The following is a 23,709-nucleotide window of genomic DNA, read 5'->3' on the forward strand; positions in this document are numbered from 1 at the left end:
ATGTGATATAGCAAAGCACCTCAGTTGGGTGCTCAATTACGCAGGTACTTTCCCGAAACTGATATCGAATCCAGTTTATTCCTTTCATGCCCTGCCTCCAGTCCACTTACAGATATCTGAACAAGAGAGCCTCAAAATAGCAACAAGTGGTTTTGTGAAAATGTAATTTAAAATCAGAAGCCATTGCCAGATTTCTGGATTGGGCTGCGCTCAGAGTATCCTGCCTTGGCAAATCACACTGTTAAGACACTGATGCCCTATGCAACCACGTACCTATGTGAGAGTGTATTCTCGGCCCTTACTAGCATGAAAACTAAATACAGACTGTGAGGAAAAGGATTTAAGACAGACTCTCTCCAATACAACCCAACATTGCAGAGTTAAGTGCATCCTTTCAAGCACACCCTTCTCATTAACCTGTGGTGAGTTATTCACAATTTTCAATGAACAAATATAGTTTTATAATAGATAGTAGATTCTAAACAATTGGATACCACAAAATGGGGAGAAAAAGGGGTAAAATTAAAATTAAAATAAAAACCATTTTATATGTAAGATGTTAAAGAGCAAAATTATTATTATTGCCCTGGTCCTATAAGAGCTCTTTGTCACTTCCCACGAGCAGAGTTGTGACAAAAACTCACTCATTCTTATGTTTAATAAATCGTATAGTGTGTGGCAGGCTTACAATGATGGCAACAACAAGAAAAATACATTTGAGAGTGCGCTGACCCTGGTGCTAGAGGGGGTACACAGCTGGAGGTTGAACGTTTGAAGGGGTACGGGACTATAAAAAGTTTGGGAACCACTGGACTAGACCAAATGTCAAAACATTCCAGACTGGTCAGGGATCATTTTGTTGGTGTCATGACATCATTGTAGTCAGACAGCCCTGGCAGTGGGATACTATGAAAATATTGTGCTATAATCTATTATTTGTACCTCAGAGCTCCAAAAGTGGCACACAGGGAGAGCTGTCCAGTGTTCTAAACCTATGGTCTAGGGAATGCTTCATTGGTCAGGTCAAAACCTCACACTAGGAGAACTTTGGGGCTGTATGTACTAGCAGTAGGCATGTATGTTATTGGAATATAGAGAGAGAAGATGGGTGACAGAATATACGTTAAAGCACTGAGCCATGGTTAGAAGGCTTCCATCTCTCCTCTGCCTAACATAACCCCCCCGCTGTTGGGACAGATGTACCCAAGGATACCGGCAGAGAGGACAGAAGCGTGACAGATACAGTTTGTGTCAGAGAGAGAGTTAGTGTGTGTGACTGTCAACATGCATGCATGTAGTGCCGTGAAAACCCCTTTTTGATTTTCAAAACGTTTGCCTATTTTTGATACAGAACGTTATCAGATCTTCAAAACCTAATATGTGAGTATACTAATAAATTATACAATTAAAAAAAAAAAGTTTTTTATTTTTTATTCCCTTGTGTTGCACCCTTACACTCAATAACTGGTTGTGCCACCTATAGCGTATGTGAGCAACCAAATGCTTCCTGTAGTTGTTGATCAGTCTCTCACATCGCTGTGGAGGAATTTTGACCCACTCTTGCATGCAGAACTGCCTTAACTCAGAGACATTTGGGAGTTCAAGCATGAATTGCTCACTTCAAGTCCTGTCACGTCGTCTCAAATTGGGATTAGGTGTGGACGTTGACTAGGCCATTCATTCCTAAAGTTTAGATGTCGCTTTTTAGACACTTTGTGCGTTTTGGATCGTGGTCTTGCTGCTTGACCCAGCTGTGCTTCAGCTTACAGACGGCTGGCCTGACATTCAAGTAGAAATCATGGTTCCCTCTATTTAAAAAAAAAGTCAAGTCGTCCAGGTCCTGAGGCAGCAAAGCATCCCTAAACCATCACATTACCACCGCCAAGCTTCACCCGTTGGCATGAGGTTCTACAGGAGAACGTCAGGTCATCCGTCTGTTAAAGCTACGCCAGAAGTTAATGGGTATATGTAGGAGGAATGGACATGGTAGGGTCAATGGAGGTTGGATAAGAGCCAGGAGCTTGGAATGTTACTAAGTGAGGGAAAAGGCAATCGCATGGTTGCGGTCACTGATAAGAGTGGCTAGCTGTGGATTAGAGAGGGAAAAATGGGGTCAGAGGTCAGGTCACATGAAGTGAGAAGGAACTGTTTATTACCCAGATCACTTACTTTCCCGCCCAACAACGATGTTTAGGGAAAAGGAGACTCCGTCCTAAAGGGGAGGATAGAAACACTTGTGCTGGAGGAAACACTACCGTCTTATGCAGCTGTGTGACCCAGTGGGTGAATAAACTTGGTTTGAGCTTTACTAGTCATCTGTGAGCTTTACTCTATTGTAGAGTCTAACAGCTGGCGCTGCAAGCAGGGTCAACCTTCATTTACAGTCTAAATAGAGAGTCCGAATCAGTGAATCAGGAGCCGGCACCAAAACCAAGGTAGGCACAGTTCCTATACCCGTTGTCACTCATTCTGACATCTTGTGGAGATGAGTCGTAGGCTGAACCAATTATAGGAGTCGGACCTAGAAAGCCTGAGCTTATTCAGTAGTCCCATTGTATCACGACCGATCGTAGATTTAGGATATTTGGTAAGTCACGGAAGGTAAGCCCGAGCAGGCTAGTACCTGCAGAGGGTAAGTCCCAAACAGGGGAATTGGGTGTTGTATAACTTTGTTCACTCCAGTTCCCTTTATCTAATCTTAGGTTGAAGTTCTGCTAACATTCAGTATAAAAAATAAATAAACAAAAGTTGAGAAAATTAGAAAGGGGCCAAATACTTTCACAGCACTATAAGTATATGCATGCATGTTACAGGTTGTGGATGTACGTATGTCTGAGTGATGTGTTGCTGGCCGGGGTGGATTGAGTCCGGTTGGCTCTTAGGGAAGCACAGGCCTTTCGAAGGCGTTAAGTCACGCCCTCTTATTTGGTCTTCAACTTGGCCACCTTGACTGGCATCACCTCATTCAACTTGCCCTCTTTCGCCAGCGTCTCGTTGAGTTGACACAGCTGGCGCAGAAAGCCGTCATTGGGGCCGATCGCTCTCTTGAGCCTCACTGTGGCGACCGCCACCCGGGCGTCCAGCTTGTGGCGCAGCATGAGGTAAGCGATGACAATGGTGGCCGAGCGGCTGTAGCCCTCTCGGCAGTGGACATACACCTTCCCTGATGGACAGAGACAGATACTTAGGGCTACGTCCCAATTCTCTTTAAGCAACGCCTTTCCTTCATGAACACTGACAGTTGAGAGGACTGGATAGGGTTTCACTATACTGCTCGCAACCATCAAATCCTGTCAGATCTGTGGTCTTAAAAGGAATACAAAACAAAAAAAGGAGAGCATTTAAGGCATTAGGATTCTGACGAAGACGGCGACTGAAGTAAAAGGAAAGAGAGGGAAGACTGAGGTACAGTGATGACAGGAGGTGAGGGAACAGATGCTCCAAATATAACCCTGCATGGCGAAGCATCTCAGCCAGGGAGATGCGAATCTAGGGCCTGACCCACACGTTCGTGTGTTGAGGATGATACGCATAGCTTACATATCCAGGTGTGCACACTGATCTGATGAGGCTATGGGAAGTGGTTAGGTGCAGTGAAGATGGTTGACATTGACTTGTCTGCCGCAGAGGTCAAGCCCTAGATTTGCATATATATAAGTGGGGCAAAAAAGTATTTAGTCAGCCACCAATTGTGCAAGTTCTCCCACTTAAAAATATGAGAGAGGCCTGTAATTTATCATTATAGGTACACTTCAACTATGACAGACAAAATGAGAAGAAAATCACATTGTAGGATTTAATGAATTTGCAAATTATGGTGGAAAATAATAATTTAGTCACCTACAAACAAGCAAGATTTCTGGCTCTCACAGACCTGTAACTTCTTCTTTAAGAGGCTCCTCTGTCCTCTCACCTGCAGAGAGCTGGGACCAAAGTAACAAAGCCTACCATCAGTAACACACTACGCCACCAGGGACTCAAATCCTGCAGTGCCAGACGCGTCCCCCTGCTTAAACCAGTACATGTCCAGGCCCGTCTGAAGTTTGCTAGAGAGCATTTGGATTATCCAGAAGATGATTGGGAGAATGTCATATGGTCAGATGAAACCAAAATAGAACATTTTGGTAAAAACTCAACTCGTCGTGTTTGGAGGACAAAGAATGCTGAGTTGCATCCAAAGAACACCATACCTACTGTGAAGCATGGGGGTGGAAACATCATGCTTTGGGGCTGTTTTTCTGCAAAGGGACCAGGACTGAATGGGGAATGAATGGGGCTATGTATCATGAGATTTTGAGTGAAAACCTCCATCAGCAAGGGCATTGAAGATGAAACGTGGCTGGGTCTTTCAGCATGACAATGATCCCAAACACACCGCCCAGGCAATGAAGGAGTGGCTTCGTAAGAAGCATTTCAAGGTCCTGGAGTGGCCAAGCCAGTCTCCAGATCTCAACCCAATAGAACATCTTTGGAGGGAGTTGAAAGTCCGTGTTGCCCAGCAACAGCCCGAAAACATCACTGCTCCAGAGGAGAGGGTCAAAATACCAGCAACAGTGTGTGAAAACCTCGTCAAACGTTTTCTGTAAGTCTTCACCTCTGTCATTGCCAACAAAGGGAATATAACAAAGTATTGAGATAAACTTTTGTTATTGACCAAATACTTATTTTCCACCATAATTTGCAAATAATTTTTTTTTTAAATACTACAATGTGATTTTCTGGATTTTTCCCCTCATTTTGTCTGTCATAGTTGTAGTGTACCTATGGTGAAAATCCCAGGGCTCTCATCTTTTTAAGTGGGAGAACTTGCACAATTGGTGGCTGACTAAATACTTTTTTGCCCCACTGTGTGTGTGTGTGTGTGTGTGTGTGTGTGTGTGTGTGTGTGTGTGTGTGTGTGTGTGTGTGTGTGTGTGTGTGTGTGTGTGTGTGTGTGTGTGTGTGTGTGTGTGTGTGTGTGTGTGTGTGGTGTATATATATATTAAAAAAACACGCTCAGTCAATAGAACATGCAACCTGGCTGGCAACACACACTCTTCCACTTGAGCAGCCCGGCTGACGAGTCACATGCTCCAACGCTGACATTTCCACAGCTCTGCACGGTGGTCACAAAATGTCACTGATCAAGCCTCGGTGGGTTACATCAGGACACTTTACCCATCAGGAAGGGGCTGGTGTTACGGCATCGTGGGTCTCGTTGGAAAGATGTGTCCACCACCTCTTTCTCTTCCACCTCCTCTACTGTCGTACACTGATTTACTGGGGTGTCGACGCAGCTGCCGCCTAATTGGCTGAGAATTAATAGGAGTTATAATTGTGCCACTGTGTCAGGGCTTCCATTAAATCCACGCCACAAAACAGTGTTCAGGGCTCCAATGAAATGGGCCCCCAGGGTATGTCAACACACCCGTAACATTTGGGAGAGGAGAAAGGAGCCAGGGGTGTGGTCAGCGATAGATGGCTGTTCTTGTTCTTTCAGTCTACAGATGGCTGTTATGAATTAGAGAGATTTGGTTGAAGTGATGGGACTCCTTTGATCTCTTCTTGTTTGCTTCCTTGATAGATTTCCATTTGTTTTGTGTTGGTGCTCGGATACAAATCTGACATATTTCAAAGAGTACGGCTTAAAGTACGACCGAACGCAATCAATGTGCTGTTCAACGCAATGTGTTTCACTGTCCTGGTACTGTACATCAAATGGTCCTCTTTAAGTAGCATCTTGTAAGGATGTTTTACCTTTGGAACACAGAGGAAAGGAAAAATAACTTGTGGCAAAGTGGTGTCTGTTTACTCTCTATGGAAAAATGGGTGGGGTTTGGTACAACAGCAGAATATTCAAATTTAACTGACCGAAACATCAGCTGATACAGCAATGTGGAATAGGACTAGCCTGAGAAACAGTTTACAGGAGTATCCATCTCCACTTTGTTAAGCCGGAGGACTGATGACGTACACAGATTAAACAAAACATTAGGAACACCTTCCTAATATTGATGTGCACTCCCCATTACCCTCGGAACAGACTCAATTTGTCTGGGCAATGGACTCGACGAGGTGTCAAAGGCGTTCCACAGGGATGCTGGTTCATGTTGACTGCAATACTTCCCAGAGTTGTCAAAATTGGCTGGATGTCTTTTGGGTGGTGGACCATTCTTGACACTCACGGGAAACTGTTGAGAATGAAAAACCCAGCACCGTGGCAGTTATAGACACAAACTGGAACGCAACGCAACTACCACCATACCCCGGTCAAAAGCACTTAAAAATATTTTTCTTGCCCATTCACCCTATGAATGGCACACAACACAATCCATGTCTCAATTGTCGAAGCTTAAACATCCTGTAACCTCCCCTTCATCTACACTGATTAAAGTGGATTTAACAAGTGACATTTTGTATACTCCGTGTCTATTCCATCATTAAACGTGTTAGATCCTGTGCCCTGAAGGATAGTTGCTGTTACTCCTCTTCTCATAACTTGGACTTGGAGAAACAAAGGTCTGTTTACAGTTTTTTACCAAGGGGAACAAACTATTGATAGCAGAGGATATTACAACCTCAAAAAGCACAAGAAAGAGGACTGACACCCATCATCTCAGATGAGGAATCCAAGAAAATGGTCAAAAGCCACTCACGAACCCCTCAACCAACCAGTACCAGTTCTCCATGTTTGACAAGTAGTATGGGGCTGCTGCATGGAGTATTGCAACTTCATCCTTTGTAATGCATTTCCTGTGAATCTGGTGATGTTTTTTCCTCTGTTCAGAGAGAGTACCACTATCCAGTTTTTCAAAGCATAGTGGTTGCATCATGTTATGGGTATGCTTGTAATCATTAAGGACTGGGGAAATTTTCCACACAAAATCCTTGAGGAAAACCTGCCTTAATCTCCCAGCGTCTGGTGAAAAGCAGACTAATTCACCTTTCAGCAGGACAATAACAGAACACACAAGGCCAAATCTACATTGAAGTTGATTACCAAAAAGACAGTGAATGTTCCCGAGTAGCTGAGTTACAGTTTTGACTGTACCTCAAACCAAATTGAATTTGGTTTGAAAGTCTATGGCGAGACTTGAAAAATGTTTGTCTAACAATGAACAACAACAAACTTGGAATTTTGAAAAGATTGTGTAATCCAGATGTGCAAAGATCTTAGACATACCCAGAAAGACTCACAGCTGCAATCGCTGCAAAATATTATTATTAGGGATGCACGATATAATCGGAATCGGCTGATATTAGCTAACAATGCCAACATCGGTATCGGCCAGACGTCTAGTTTAACATCGATGTTAAAAACCGATGTCGGGCCTCCCGGGTGGCGCAGTGGTTAAGGGTGTTGTACTGCAGCGCCAGCTGTGCCATCAGAGACTCTGGGTTCGCACCCAGGATCTGTCGTAACCGGGGGGCAACGCACAATTGGCCTAGCGTCGTCCGGGTTAGGGAGGGCTCGGCTGGTAGGGATGTCCTTGTCTCATCGCACACCAGCGACTCCTGTGGCGGGTCGGGCGCAGTGCACGCTAACCAAGGTTGCCAGGTGCACGGTGTTTCCTCCGACACATTGGTGCGGCTGGCTTCCGGGTTGGATGCGTGCTGTGTTAAGAAGCAGTGCGGCTTGGTTGGGTTGTGTATCGGAGGACGCATGACTTTCAACCTTCGTGTCTCCCGAGCCCGTACGGGAGTTGTAGCGATGAGACAAGATAGTAGTAGCTACTACAACAATTGGATACCACGAAATTGGGGAGAAAAAGGGGGTAACATTTTTTTTTATTTTTTAAACGATGTCAAAGCTACCTATATAACGTAGGTACACGACATAATGACGGCACGTAAAATGTTACACTACACGTGTAACACAGCATTCCTAACCTAGCCCACAATGTCTGCTGTGCGGATCGAGCAGTCAACAAGTCAAGCAGTCATTTGAAAGAGTAAGAACATTTCAGCGAGACAACTCAAAGGTGAAATCCATTAAAGCCAAGATAGAACTCATCGCCCTTGACAATCATCCGCTTGTCATGGGTGATGTTGGCTTTCGCCGACTGGTCGGGCACCGGTGCGCTATTTTTCAGATGTAGCCCTACCGGAGTTACACAGTAATAGCGCCACTGCGATCAGCTTCACAACATACATACTTTGGAACGCCGTTTGGGTCTTTGCGTGTCATAAAAGATACAGTAGCACTGTACAAAAAAAAGTCAGCAAACAGAGATGCAGTTTATTAGACCACTGCGTCCGTATGAGTGTTAACTATTTAACTGTACTAGAATGCTTAGAAGGTCGCAAAAATTGTAAATATCAGTTATCGGTAATGGGTTTTTTTTGGCAAGGAAAATATCGGTATCAGCCAAAAATGTCATATCGGTGCATCACTAGTTATTATACAGTATTGAATTTGAATTCAGGCTGTAACAACAAAATGTGGCACAAGCCAAGGGGTATGAATACTTTGAAGGCACTGTATAAGAGGCAGTTGCCACTATTTTATCATATAGAAATCAGGTATTTGCTTATAAACTACATGGTGAAATGGTTTAAATAGACAATAATCCCCTATGAATAAGGTAAAAGAGAACCCAGAGTGGGCAGACTCACCTTTGCCATTGTTGTGCGCCAGAGCCGCCCCCTCCTCAAAAAAGTTACTGAGGTTGAACTGCGGCTTGTCATTGGCCTGGATGCCATGGTAGGTAATGCCCGAGCCAGCGTAAAAACCTGCATTGGTGTTGACGTGCATAAAGGAGTTGCCTTCCGCCGCATTCAGGATGTGGGTCACGCCCAGCTTCTGCAGACGCATCAGATTCTGGCCCACGAACCTGTGCGATAGAAGTAGATAATTCTATGGTTTATGAGGTAGACGTCAGACATTGATTAAGCACGGGGCAGGCATGAGTGCATTGCTTTGGAACACTTCAATAAAGTTAGATTGAAGACTTCCATAATCACTCTTATCAGCTTTGTTGAGTTGCTACTCAAGGGGGGAGATACAGCAAATAAGCAAATGCTAGACCTACTTTACAGTGGCTGGCAAAGTAAAAACACACATGGTTCAACAATACCAGGTTCTCGCAGTTCTGACAAAGTTGTCCCAGACATGCTATTCAAGCCATTGTCATAACACCGTCTCAAAGACTGTCCTGCTGGTCACGCTAAATGTTCTGAGTAGCCAATGCACTCTCAGAGCATCATTGTGAAAATGTGATGTGTTGGATGCACTTCCTGCTTGTCGATTATCGCACCAAACCTAGGCTACTCCATCTTGCCCAGTCTTAAACAAAACATACACTGTATATATACACAAAAGTATGTGGACAGCCCTTCAAATTAAAAGGTGACGGCCATTTCAGCCACACCCGTAATCAAGCACACAACCATGCAATTTGCAGAACTATTAGTGCTGTTATTGTGAAGTGGAAATGTCAGCTTGTTGAGAAAGAAATAGCCCAGACTCTTCCGGTTTGGAGCGAGTGGTCGCATCGGCACTTCGCTCCCGCAGGTAGTATGACTTTTTCATTACATTTCATTACATTTCATTATAGCACAACGGTTTGATTTGTCTAATCTTAGCAATTTCTTCTTAGCTAGCTACATAGCCGTCTTTGTATCAAAGATAATTGCGTAATTATCGTATTTCGCCGTCCTAACGTAGTCTTCACTAGCCAGCTAGCTAACGTCCACTGATTAGCTGCACTGGAGAAACTATTACACTCAACTGAACGACTTGATTAGTGTAGTGTTAGCTAGCTACATAGCTGTCTTTGCTGTCTTCGTATCCAAGATAATTGTGTAGTTTAGAGTGTGTATTCTTAGAGTGATTATCTTAATTTACCGAGGTTAGCTATCCAGCTATTTGTCGTCCTTAACGTAGGAGACTCTGCTAGCTAGCCAACAGCTAGCCGACAGCTAGCCAACAGCTAGCCAACCTCTACCGAATAGACTCACAACCAGGTCGCATTCACAGGTAGTATCACATTTTCATTTCATTTCATTACAGTACAACGGTTTGATTTGTTTGATCGTAGCTTGCTACATAGCTAGCTACATAGCCATCTTTGTATCAAAGATAATTGTGTAGTCTAGAGCGATTTTCTAGGTTAGCTAGCCAGCTATTGTCGTTCTTTTAACGCAACGTAACGTAAACAACACTGCTAGCTAGCCAGCTAGCCCCCGAATAGCAGCACTGCAGAAACTATTACACTCAACAGAACGACTTGATTAGTGTAGTGTCAACAACGCACCCACTGCCAGCTAGCCTACTTCAGCAGTACTGTATTATTTTAATCATTTTAGTCAATAAGATTCTTGCTACGTAAGCTTAACTTTCTGAACATTCGAGACGTGTAGTCCACTTGTCATTCCAATCTCCTTTGCATTAGCGTAGCCTCTTCTGTAGCCTGTCAACTATGTGTCTGTCTATCCCTGTTCTCTCCTCTCTGCACAGACCATACAAACGCTCCACACCGCGTGGCCGCGGCCACCCTAATCTGGTGGTCCCAGCGCGCACGACCCACATGGAGTTCCAGGTCTCCGGTTGCCTCTGGAACTGCCGATCTGCGGTCAACAAGGCAGAGTTCATCTCAGCCTATGCCTCCCTCCAGTCCCTCGACATCTTGGCACTGACGGAAACATGGATCACCACAGACAACACTGCTACTCCTACTGCTCTCTCTTCGTCCGCCCACGTGTTCTCGCACACACCGAGAGCTTCTGGTCAGCGGGGTGGTGGCACCGGGATCCTCATCTCTCCCAAGTGGTCATTCTCTCTTTCTCCCCTTACCCATCTGTCTATCGCCTCCTTTGAATTCCATGCTGTCACAGTTACCAGCCCTTTCAAGCTTAACATCCTTATCATTTATCGCCCTCCAGGTTCCCTCGGAGAGTTCATCAATGAGCTTGATGCCTTGATAAGCTCCTTTCCTGAGGACGGCTCACCTCTCACAGTTCTGGGCGACTTTAACCTCCCCACGTCTACCTTGGACTCATTCCTCTCTGCCTCCTTCTTTCCACTCCTCTCCTCTTTTGACCTCACCCTCTCACCTTCCCCCCCTACTCACAAGGCAGGCAATACGCTCGACCTCATCTTTACTAGATGCTGTTCTTCCACTAACCTCACTGCAACTCCCCTCCAAGTCTCCGACCACTACCTTGTATCCTTTTCCCTCTCGCTCTCATCCAACACCTCCCACACTGCCCCTACTCGGATGGTATCGCGCCGTCCCAACCTTCGCTCTCTCTCCCCCGCTACTCTCTCCTCTTCCATCCTATCATCTCTTCCCTCTGCTCAAACCTTCTCCAACCTATCTCCTGACTCTGCCTCCTCAACCCTCCTCTCCTCCCTCTCTGCATCCTTTGACTCTCTATGTCCCCTATCCTCCAGGCCGGCTCGGTCCTCCCCTCCCGCTCCGTGGCTCGATGACTCATTGCGAGCTCACAGAACAGGGCTCCGGGCAGCCGAGCGGACCTGGCATCCTTTCACTCCCTCCTCGCTACATTTCCCTCCTCTGTCTCTGCTGCTAAAGCCACTTTCTACCACTCTAAATTCCAAGCATCTGCCTCTAACCCTAGGAAGCTCTTTGCCACCTTCTCCTCCCTCCTGAATCCTCCTCCCCCTCCCCCCCTCCTCCCTCTCTGCAGATGACTTCGTCAACCATTTTGAAAAGAAGGTCGACGACATCCGATCCTCGTTTGCTAAGTCAAACGACACCGCTGGTTCTGCTCACACTGCCCTACCCTGTGCTCTGACCTCTTTCTCCCCTCTCTCTCCAGATGAAATCTTGCGTCTTGTGACGGCCGGCCGCCCAACAACCTGCCCGCTTGACCCTATCCCCTCCTCTCTTCTCCAGACCATTTCCGGAGACCTTCTTCCTTAGCTCACCTCGCTCATCAACTCATCCCTGACCGCTGGCTACGTCCCTTCCGTCTTGAAGAGTTGCACCCCTTCTGAAAAAACCTACACTCGATCCCTCCGATGTCAACAATTACAGACCAGTATCCCTTCTTTCTTTTCTCTCCAAAACTCTTGAACGTGCCGTCCTTGGCCAGCTCTCCCGCTATCTCTCTCTGAATGACCTTCTTGATCCAAATCAGTCAGGTTTCAAGACTAGTCATTCAACTGAGACTGCTCTCCTCTGTATCACGGAGGTGCTCCGCACTGCTAAAGCTAACTCTCTCTCCTCTGCTCTCATCCTTCTAGATCTATCGGCTGCCTTCGATACTGTGAACCATCAGATCCTCCTCTCCACCCTCTCCGAGTTGGGCATCTCCGGCGCGGCCCACGCTTGGATTGCGTCCTACCTGACAGGTCGCTCCTACCAGGTGGCGTGGCGAGAATCTGTCTCCTCACCACGCGCTCTCACCACTGGTGTCCCCCAGGGCTCTGTTCTAGGCCCTCTCCTATTCTCGCTATACACCAAGTCACTTGGCTCTGTCATAACCTCACATGGTCTCTCCTATCATTGCTATGCAGACGACACACAACTAATCTTCTCCTTTCCCCCTTCTGATGACCAGGTGGCGAATCGCATCTCTGCATGTCTGGCAGACATATCAGTGTGGATGACGGATCACCACCTCAAGCTGAACCTCGGCAAGACTGAGCTGCTCTTCCTCCCAGGGAAGGACTGCCCGTTCCATGATCTCGCCATCACGGTTGACAACTCCATTGTGTCCTCCTCCCAGAGCGCTAAGAACCTTGGCGTGATCCTGGACAACACCCTGTCGTTCTCAACCAACATCAAGGCGGTGGCCCGTTCCTGTAGGTTCATGCTCTACAACATCCACAGAGTACGACCCTGCCTCACACAGGAAGCGGCGCAGGTCCTAATCCAGGCACTTGTCATCTCCCGTCTGGATTACTGCAACTCGCTGTTGGCTGGGCTCCCTGCCTGTGCCATTAAACCCCTTCAACTCATCCAGAACGCCGCAGCCCGTCTGGTGTTCAACCTTCCCAAGTTCTCTCACGTCACCCCGCTCCTCCGTTCTCTCCACTGGCTTCCAGTTGAAGCTCGCATCCGCTACAAGACCATGGTGCTTGCCTACGGAGCTGTGAGGGGAACGGCACCTCAGTGCCTCCAGGCTCTGATCAGGCCCTACACCCAAACAAGGGCACTGCGTTCATCCACCTCTGGCCTGCTCGCCTCCCTACCACTGAGGAAGTACAGCTCCCGCTCAGCCCAGTCAAAACTGTTCGCTGCTCTGGCCCCCCAATGGTGGAACAAACTCCCTCACGACGCCAGGACAGCGGAGTCAATCACCACCTTCCGGAGACACCTGAAACCCCACCTCTTTAAGGAATACCTAGGATAGGATAAGTAATCCCTCTCACCCCCCCCCTTTAAGATTTAGATGCACTATTGTAAAGTGACTGTTCCACTGGATGTCATAAGGTGAATGCACCAATTTGTAAGTCGCTCTGGATAAGAGCGTCTGCTAAATGACTTAAATGTAAATGTTAAATGACTTCAATGACTCTGGGACGATAGAGCCCACAGGTCATTTCATACGAATAGGCTACATACATATATATATATATTTTTTTATAACAATGAATCCTTTTCTTCTGCCTGACAATTGGCCGGTGGCAAATTTATTTAATTCGCTTTTCAACAACAGAAATTATGGCCAAAAGCACGCCATTACCGACTAATGGAAACACTGGTCTGCATGGCACTGGGCTCTGAACACTCCCGTCCCCTGGGGGACCACTAACATAGGCAGACATATCCACTGTCTAAAAGTGGCTCCACCAAACTTTACTATGGGGGAATAGTAGATTGGCTCAGAGCATCCATAAGGCTTGAATTCTATTGCCAAAATTAGATGGCCTAATTAGCCTACACAGAAATACTATCATTCAAAATAGGCTGCTAAAGCATGATTTGGCCAGAAGTTGATTAGCTTCCCTAGCCCTTAGAAATATATATGTTTTATTGTATTGCCTACATTCGGAAAGGCAGAGCACGCTGCAAATACAAAATAGATACTTGCTGAGTTGCAACTGTCAGCGAAAAGTAGAGGCCTAGCCAGGAATATCACAATATATATATATATTTTTTAAATAGCAGGAAACAGTTTGGAAATTGTTTGTCATGTAGACTGAAGGGGAGTATCTTTGCTATAAGGCCATGGTATCTTTTGTCGGTGTGCTCAACAAATCACATACGAGGGGGGGGGGCTCGTTGACAAGCTCCATTACTGCTGGTATTTTTTTTTTAAGTTCACTTGTTTTGAAGAATCTCTTCACTTTTTATTTTTAAAGTCCTTTGATTACAATAATTCCACAACAGGATTCAATAGTCTCCCCCTCCCCCCAATCTGCAAACAATACCCCCATGATGACAAAGCAAAAACAGATCCTTTACTCACTACTTTGTTGAAGCACCATTGACAATGATTTACAGCCTCAAGTCTTATTGTTTATGATGCTACGAGCTTGGCACACCTGTATTTGGGGAATTTCTCCCATTATTGTCTGCAGATCCTGTCAAGCACTGTCAGGCTGAATGGGAAGCATAGTTGCACAGCTATTTTCAGGTTTCTCCAGAGATGTTCGATCGGGTTCAAGTCCAGCCTCTTGTCCCGAAGCCACTCCTGCGTCATCCTGTTGGAAGGTGAATCTTTGCCCCAGTCTGAGGTCCTGAGCGCTCTGGAGCAGGTTTTCAAAAGCATGATGCTGCCACCACCATGCATCACCATAGGGATGGTGCCAGGTTTCCTCCAGACATGACACTTGCCTTTCAGGCCAAAGAGTTCAATCTTGGTCATCAATCTAGTTTCTCATGGTCTGAAAAATCACTCAGGTGCCTGTTGGCAAACTCAAAGCCGGCCATCATGTGCTCTTTACTGAGGAGAGGCTTCCATCTGGTCACTACCATAAAAGGTCTGATTGGTAGAGTGCTGCAGATATGGTTGTACTTCTGGAAGGTTCTCCCATCTCCACAGAGGAACTCTGGAGCTCTGTCAGAGTGACCATTGGGTTATTGGTCACCTCACTAACCAAGGCTCTTCTCCCCAGATTGCTCAGTTTGGCCAGCTCTAGAAGGAGTCTTGGTGGTTCCAAACTTTTTCCACTTACGAATGTTGGAGGCCAATGTGTTCTTGGGGACCTTCAGCGCTGCAGACATTTTTTGGTACCCTTCCCCAGATCTGTGCCTCGACTAATCCTGTCTCGGAGCTCTTTCATTGAATGCAGGTCCCGTTTACTGTATTTAATATGATCTGGGGGCTTTATCCCATCCCAGAGTCCTCTGCAGTTGGATGAGCATATCATCAGGCTCCAGGCAGAGGTGTGGAGAGGCTGAGTGACCCTGGATGGTTCCCCTGGGACAGAGGGTGAACATACCTGCACTGCCTCCCACTGCAGGGCTAACTAATAAAGAGCCAGTCTGCTACCATCTTAGTTTATGACTAGGGGATGAAGTTGCCCATCTGTCTGGCCTGTTTGCCAAGGCTACCCTGAGGTGCTGGAGCGATGGCTTGAGTACATGAGACTCAGCCGCTCAGATCTGCTCACATAACCAGATATAGCTACCCTTCGCACTCCTCCCTTTCTCTCCTGTGTCTACCCTTCTCCATCTCACTGCCATCTACTTTGCTCTCACTATTCCCTCAGAGGCTCAGTCTATTCAGGCGAATATAGTAACATTTCTCTTGTAAAGACAAAGCCTATGTGTAAAGGGGTGAGGATGAATGTGTAACTTTGAGCATGTGTACAGTACATGTTTCAGAGGATGTGCCTGTAAGCACCGAAGTGTACAAATAAAGCATCTACGCGTCTGAACGTGTTGTACACCAGTGCCTACCCAAGTGTATGCATGCCCGCTTATGTTTGTATGTGTGCGCGCATATAGGTGCATGCACAGGCTGAACTCAGTGCATGGCTAATGCCTTCACGCCCTCCATTTATCTGCCCTGTCCTCCACTCAGTCCTCCTCTGTGCAGCCCCAGACCATGCATTGTTAAAACAAGCCCTTTACAAAGAACCAAAGTGTGCCGTCATCCAGGGGCTGCCCAGCACTTTTATATTAAAGACTGAGCGGGTGTCGATAAAAAGCATTTTAGTGCACCTTCCATTGACTTTTGTCTCCATGGATGGTGTCGTTTGAGAGCGACTCACGCCTCAAGTTTGTGTAACGATCTCGTCTTGAATCCAGTCACTGAGATGTGCAGTGAACGTATCATCCAGGGAGTTGTTCCACCATGATAGCAGCCAGGACAAACAGTAAATACAGTAAGTTTAGACAAGTCTGACGCATACTGCGCCTAATTTCTGTAAGAATAATTCTATTAATCTCCCCTACAGTTATTAAAAGAAACAGATCATTACTATTCATCAGGGAAGTAGTAGCACTTCCTGAAGCCTAGCTGAAGATAGTAGAGCAGGTGGTTTGAAACTATTGTATTACAAAAGGTACAGGTGGGGGACCAAAAAACAGGATCACCTGGGATGAAAGAAAGACGACAAGATGACAATTCCCCCACCCCAAAAAGTGCATGCGTAGTCTCCCAATAGTCATCTTCGTGTCCCTCATTTCTTGACATTTTTTTTTTAGGTCCACCACTTCTAGGTCTTCTGTCCCAGATATCCCTCAACCTCGATCTTATTCTTCGCTCTGCATCAACAACTACCTGTCCACTCCAAACGTCTTGGAAAGAGTACAGAGGTTTCTAATCTTGGTAAAGGCACCATGGCTAGATGCATAATATGCTTAACTGTAGTTGTGTGCGTTTTAAATCAACTTAAAAAATCGAAAACAAAACTATTTATGCTGATGATTATTGGGCATAAATACACTATTCCCATGTGTTTCAATACAAACCGGGCATGATAGGAGTATACTGGGCTTAACTGGAAGCCATTTATGGTGAAAAAAAAACAACACAACAGCAAAGTTTACTCTTAAATATTTGGAAACCAATGGTTTGGGGTATAAATATAAATGATAGACAAAAATATTATGCAACATTAGTATTGATCAATATTACATTGTGCATAGAGGGAGTGCTTTGTGCTACTGTACCCTTTAAGGCCACCTGAGATGGTGCATTCGGGAAGTACTCAGACCCCTCGACTTTCCACGTTTCGTTACATTACAGCCCCTTTCTAAAAGGATTAAATCGTTTATTTTCCTTATCTACACACAATCCCATAATGTCAAAGCAAAAACAAGACTACAACCTTGACACGCATGGATTTGGGCAGTTTCGCCAACACTCCACCAAAGGGATGGACTATTAGACCATGAGAAACAAGATTCTCTGGTCCAATTAATATTTTATGTTTTTGAATAATAAGTTCTAGATTTGCTTTATGAGTAGTGCGTGACCCTAGGGGGGCAACACATACATTCTAAGTCATTTCAAATTAAATTTCATAGGCCTAATGCAATGTTCTGATGCCATCTGCCTGGTGGCCAACCTGCTGCTCCCCTCTAGGGTTCGTTATAAAAGATGTGAGTGTTTGTGTTCTCAGAAGTACACCAACTAATGAGTCTCCTCCATTCCAAAAATACTCAATCTTAGGAGTTGATTACTAACGGAAGATATATTTTACACTAAATATTTTATACTACATTTATACTAAATGTATTGGTAAGTCACGGTATTTAACACACTAAAGTACTTTGTGTGCAGGCAAGCTGCGCAGAGGCAGATCCGAGCCATTTTGATTGACAGTTCTGGTTGCCTAGTTGACAGTTGCCTTGTAAAAGTAAAATGCCTATTCCAATGGCGCATTTAAAAAGACGTAGTGCAGGCTATCCTTCCAGACAAACATGCCGTATCCAAGGAGCTTTCAAGGATGACTGCGGTAGATGACTTCATCACCAGGCCCTAGAGGTCATATATACACGTTAATAGGACCATTATTCTACATTGTGAATAGACATGGAATTTTATGATTTTTTCTTATCGTTTTAAAAACGACACCCCTAGTGCTTGTCCATTGTTTTGATTGAACAGCAGCCAGCTACTCATCAGCTTGAGCTATGGTAGCAACAGCTCGAGCTGACCTACAGTATATCACAGACCATGTGAAGCCACTAGTCTCCGGAGTGGACAGTGGATCTTAAATCGATAAGCAGTCCATACATCTTAATTGTTCCTACGCCTTAAACTCTGCACTGGAGGATGACACTTCACAATATGCAAGGTCATATTAAACCAATAATAAAACTGAGTGAAATATTCCATCTAATGTCCTGTAAGAACAAATGAGATGCACATATATACTGTGCCGTCTCAAATATCTAACGGGTCTAATTTACACATTTTAAAAACAAGGCAAAAACAGCCTTTTGCACAGTCACCTCACCCCCTTAACCCAGGGGTGTCAAAATCAGTGTCGGCAGGTTTTTTCCCTTTCAATTAAGCCCTAGCCAACCAGGTGTCGGGAGTTAATTACTAATTAGCGACCAGAATCAAGAAAAAGGGAGTATCGAAAACCAGCAGACACTTGGCCATCCCTGGAACGAGTTTGACACGTGCCCTAGAGCATGTCTTCCTCTAAGTTTATACAATAGTCAAGACATCTCGTCAACGTGTTAGCTGGCTCTTGGCCCTGGAGATTGGCATATTCAAAATGATTTTGTTGTAACAGAGGGAATGTGCTTGCTTTCTGTCCTACTTGCCCTCTTGCTGCTCTCTAGGCAATGACTGGAGCCAAGTGATGATATCATTATACAGGTCGTGGCCAAAAGTTGAGAATGACACAAGTATTAATTTTCACAAAGTCTACTGCCTCAGTTTGTATGATGGCAATTTGCATATACTCCAGAATGTTATGAAGAGTGTTCAGATGAATTTCAATTAATTGCAAAGTCCCTCTTTGCCATACAAATGAACTGAAACCCAAAAAAACATTTCCACTGCCTTTCAGCCCTGCCACAAAAGGATCAGCTGACATGTCAGTGATTCTCTTGTTAACACAGGTGTGAGTGTTGACGAAGACAAGGCTGGAGATCACTCTGTCATGCTGATTGAGTTTGAATAACAGACTGAAAGCTTCAAAAGGAGGGTGGTGCTTGAAATCCTAGTTCTTCCTCTGTCAACCATGGTTACCTGCAAGGAAACACATGGCATCATCATTGCTTTGTACATAAAGGGCTTCACAGGCAAGGATATTGCTACCAGTAAGATTGCACCTAAATCAACCATTTATCGGATCATCAAGAATTTCAAGGAGAGCGGTTCAATTGTTGTGAAGGCTTCAGGGCGCCCAAGAAAGTCCAGCAAGCGCCAGGGCCGTCTCCTAAAGTTGATTCAGCTGCGGGATTGGGGCACCACCAGTACAAAGCTTGCTCTGGAATGGAAGCAGGCAGGTGTGAGTGCATCTGCACACACAGTGAGGCAAAGACTTTTGGAGGATGGCCTGGTGGCAGTAAAGACACTTCTTTCCAGGAAAAACATCAGGGAGAGACTGATATTCTGCAAAAGGTATAGGGATTGGACTGCTGAGGACTGGGGTAAAGTCATTTCCTCTGATTAATCCCCTTTCCGATTGTTTGGGGCATCTGGAAAAAAGCTTGTCCGGAGAAGACAACATGAGCGCTACCATCAGTCCTGTGTCATGCCAAAAGTAAAGCATCCTGAGACCATTCATGTGTGGGGCTGCTTCTCAGCCAAGGGAGTGGGCTCACTCACAATTTTGCCTAAGAACACAGCCATGAATGAGGAATGGTACCAACACATCCTCAGAGAGCAACTTCCCCCAACCATCCAGGAACAGTTTGGTGATGAACAATGCCTTATCCAGCATGATGGAGCACCTTGCCATAAGGTAAAAGTGATAACTAAGTGGCTCAGGGAACAAAACATTGATATTTTGGGTCCATGGCCAGGAAACTCCCCAGACCTTAATCCCATTGAGAACTTGTGGTCAATCATCGAGAGGCAGGTGGACAAACAAAAACCCACAAATTCTGACAAACTCCAAGCATCGATTATGCAAGAATGGGCTGCCATCAGTCAGGATGTGGCCCAGAAGTTAATTGACAGCATGCCAGGGCGGATTGCAGAGGTCTTGAAAAAGGGTCAACACTGCAAATAGTGACTCTTTGCATCAACTTCATGTAATTGTCAATAAAAGCCTTTGACACTTATGGAATGCTTGTAATTATACTTCAGTGTTACTATGGAATACTGAAGTATAATTACATCTGTCAAAAATATCTAAAGACACTGAAGCAGCAAACTTTGTGAAAATTAATATTTGTGTCATTCTCAATTTTTGGCCACGACTGTGCAATAGAGACTTCCTTCTACAGCATGGGCTTCCTGTACATGGCCCTTTATATGGGTAAAGGGAAAGTAAAGTTATACAATCTACTAGATTGATGTATTCTATATAATAACATTTACATTTTTTGTTAATGCACATGTACTCAATGTGGATTTCTTTCACCCAATACATGTAAACATACCTTATATGCTTTGAGAATTAAAATATATATATATATATATATATATATATATATATATATATATATATATATATATATATTTTTTTTTTTTTTCACACCTTACTCTGTGTCTAGACTAGGTATATGCTGTGTTTATGAGCTGGACTTTGCATTTACATTGGGACCCCCACACCTCCAGCACACACAATCAGCATAAAGGATGCCTATGAACTGACCTAAGTGGAATGATAGACTATAAATTGTAGAGAGTCGGCAAATACATCACCTTTAGTACCCAGTCAACCAACCACAATGGATTTAAAGCCCGCGGAATACCATGACAGACTGGTCTAACCCTCCATCCCCCCTTTGTGTGTGTGTGTGTGTGTGTGTGTGTGTGTGTGTGTGTGTGTGTGTGTGTGTGTGTGTGTGTGTGTGTGTGTGTGTGTGTGTGTGTGTGTGTGTGTGTGTGTGTGTGTGTGTGTGTGTGTGTGTGTGTGTGTGTGTGTGTGTGTAAAAGGTAAGTTAGACAAAGGGAGGTGAGTAAGGGGGTGATGCCAATGAAAAAGTGTCTCAATATCGTCAAACAATATGGAATTGTTTCATTTAATAAAAATAGGGCTTCGTATCACCCTTGAAATACAAACACGAACGTTCAAGAGTGTGCATGAGTCTGTAGAAAATTCACAATTTCCTTCAGAGCAAGAGAACAACCTCCTCCCTAGATCCTGACTCAGTTCCATTACATATAAGAGTCATCGGACAAAGGTGTCTTCTGTAGGGTGAAGTCATTGTTAAGAGTCGCAATGCTCGGTCTGAACTTCAAAACACATATCGCTTGAGGTACGGTTTTGATAGCACGAGGACTTTTTCATACCTGCAAGAAATTATTTTCAAAAAACAAAAAGGTTCAATTGATACATCTTTATAGGGTTAGGGTTCCCACACGGCCATGTTACAGCATTTAAGGAAATCAGGGGAAAGACAGCTAATATGCACCAGTAGTTCACTCTATCTGCTTCTCTGAAATGGAAGACATTTTCACTGGTCAAATTATCAGTGATGTGATTAAAGTACTGGGATTTATGTTTCTAGAACCATACCGCAACCGAGTCACATTTGGATGGAGTATTTGGCTGTTTTGGCTTTGAGCCAATTCACCCTTAAAAGCTGCAATAAGTAACTTTTTGGGCAACTGACCAAATTCACATAGAAATGTGTGTTATTGATCTGTCACTCATTGAAAGCAAGTCTAAGCAGCAGATCTGTTCTGTGCACCATTTCTATGCTTCCCATTCTTATCTTTTGTTTACTTTAGGTTTTGTACACCAGATTCACAGCTGTAAATACAATACTTTGGGTTATGGAAAAGATATTACACTGCTGTTTAGATGTTACAATGGTTGCTTGTTCTGTCACAAACTGAAATTAGGCTAACTTGGAATTTTTGCAACCAGGAAATGGCAGTGATTTCTGCATATTGCACCTTTAAAAATAACATGTAAGATTCTATGGAGTAACTTTAGACTCCTTTAGCCCAATATTGGGCTACCTCCTCCCATGCTCGTGGCAAATATTATGAAGAGATTGCATTCGCCTAAGGCATAAAATACATTACTTGACAAGGTTAGTTCAAGCCAATTGAATCCGGAGACACCTTGTCTTGACGATGTTTTTGGAATGGTTTGATTGGGAAAATATTAGTTTACAATTACAGTTTTAATTGTTGGTGATGAAATTGTATACTAGGGCTTTCCAACCCAGTTCCTGGATCGTTACTGTTCTGTAGGTTCACTCCAAACCTAATATAGCGCACCTAATTCTAATAATTAGCTCGTTAACAATAATTTAAATTACAACCTCGGGTTGGTGCCCAAACCTACACCAAGTGTAGCTCACCAGGAACAGGGTTGGAGAGTCCTGTTCTATACAATTGTTATACATTAGAAATTGTTCGGCACAACTAACACACACATTCCTCAGAATTCGGTCAAATAAAAATAACTTACGCGTTACCAACGTATATTCTAGGGAAGACCTCGTTGAAATGCTGTGTTGGTAAACTGTAAAATCCGCTGCTGTTTGACAAAAGCTCGTTTAGTTGTTGCACGGTAAATGTAAATGTAAATGTAACCTCGTCCCCTGACACGGCGACTTCAGCTGGTGGTGGTTGCTGCTTTGCCGGGCTCGATTTTTTCATGGTTGCAGGCTCTCTCTCCGAACTGGCGAACAAACACGTGTCTTGAGTCGTGTCAATTTATGATTTTGCAGAATTGTATTCTCCGTTTAAGTCATGTTGTGTAACCTACACGGTGTCTGAAACGTACGCTCTCTTCGTTCGCAGACACACCCCAACTCGTCCACCGCGGGTCAGACACTCCGGATAGGAATTGGTTGACAACACAAGAGTGGCTACTGGAAAATAAGGCAGAGAGGGCACCATTAAAGGGAATGTAAACCCATTTTTACATGTGGCCTTATTTTCCTTCTTTCTGTGCTAGTTGATTCCCCGCCAAATATATATTTAGTTTAATTTCAGAGAAAATTGGTATGTCACATTTTGGCGAGTCATCACTTGCCATTGACTATAATGAAATATGCAAATATGTCTAAAGCATCTTAAAAAACTTTTTTCTTTCTTTTTTTCTTAAAAAAAACATTTAAACACTCCATACCAACTCATATTACACCATAGCTTGTACTAATCAAAGAGTGGAAGACATGTCTCTAAAATGTAGGCGCTTTGGTCTCCTCACTACGACTATCGTGACAGCAGGTCCCTCAAAATACTGTGTGTGTTCGATATCATGGCTTCCAGACTGTTCTGGATCTGGCTGTAGTTGTGGCTTTTGGCCACTTTATGCATATTGGAGTTGCAACGTTATCATTCCATCAAATGCTGTCATCTCTCTCTTCCTCTCTTTCTCGCAAGCATGTGTGCATTGAGCTCACACACACACTCACATATGGGCCTGATTCTGTTGAAGTTCTACATGTATCCAGAGAGGAGCAGCTAATGGATTTATTAACCGAGGAAGTTATTTTGGGTAGGGACGGAACTTATATTTGGCAGAAGTAATCAGGCCTGGGTAGGGCCTGAACGTCATGGGCATGAGTAGGGCTTGGGCTTAACATTATTGCCTGTGCAGGGCTCTATACATGTGGTGTGTGTGTGACCATGTTTAACTATACTTGTCCCCACAAGAATAGCAAACAAACCTAAATTTGACCAACTGGGGGCATTTTGTTAGTCACTTCATGGTCAAATGCTATTTCTAGGAGGATTAGGGTTAAGGTTAGAATTAGTATTAGGGTT

The 23,709-nt window shown here is 44.5% G+C and overlaps 1 protein-coding gene across 1 annotated transcript; it reads right to left on the reverse strand.

Annotated features, from left to right (window-relative positions):
* Positions 1-728: 728 nt before the first annotated feature.
* Positions 729-22,764, reverse strand: LOC124039958 (dual specificity protein phosphatase 3-like). Its single transcript, XM_046356549.1, has 3 exons — positions 22,403-22,764; positions 8,596-8,813; positions 729-3,163 (listed from the first exon to the last, which is right to left on the reverse strand). The coding sequence occupies exons 1-3, from the start codon at positions 22,591-22,593 to the stop codon at positions 2,922-2,924; spliced, it is 651 nt and encodes a 216-aa protein (XP_046212505.1). The 5' UTR covers positions 22,594-22,764; the 3' UTR covers positions 729-2,921.
* Between the last annotated feature and the right edge of the window lie 945 nt (positions 22,765-23,709).

The sequence above is a fragment of the Oncorhynchus gorbuscha genome, linkage group LG07, assembly GCF_021184085.1.
Source record: "Oncorhynchus gorbuscha isolate QuinsamMale2020 ecotype Even-year linkage group LG07, OgorEven_v1.0, whole genome shotgun sequence".
Classification (NCBI taxonomy): Eukaryota; Metazoa; Chordata; class Actinopteri; order Salmoniformes; family Salmonidae; genus Oncorhynchus; species Oncorhynchus gorbuscha.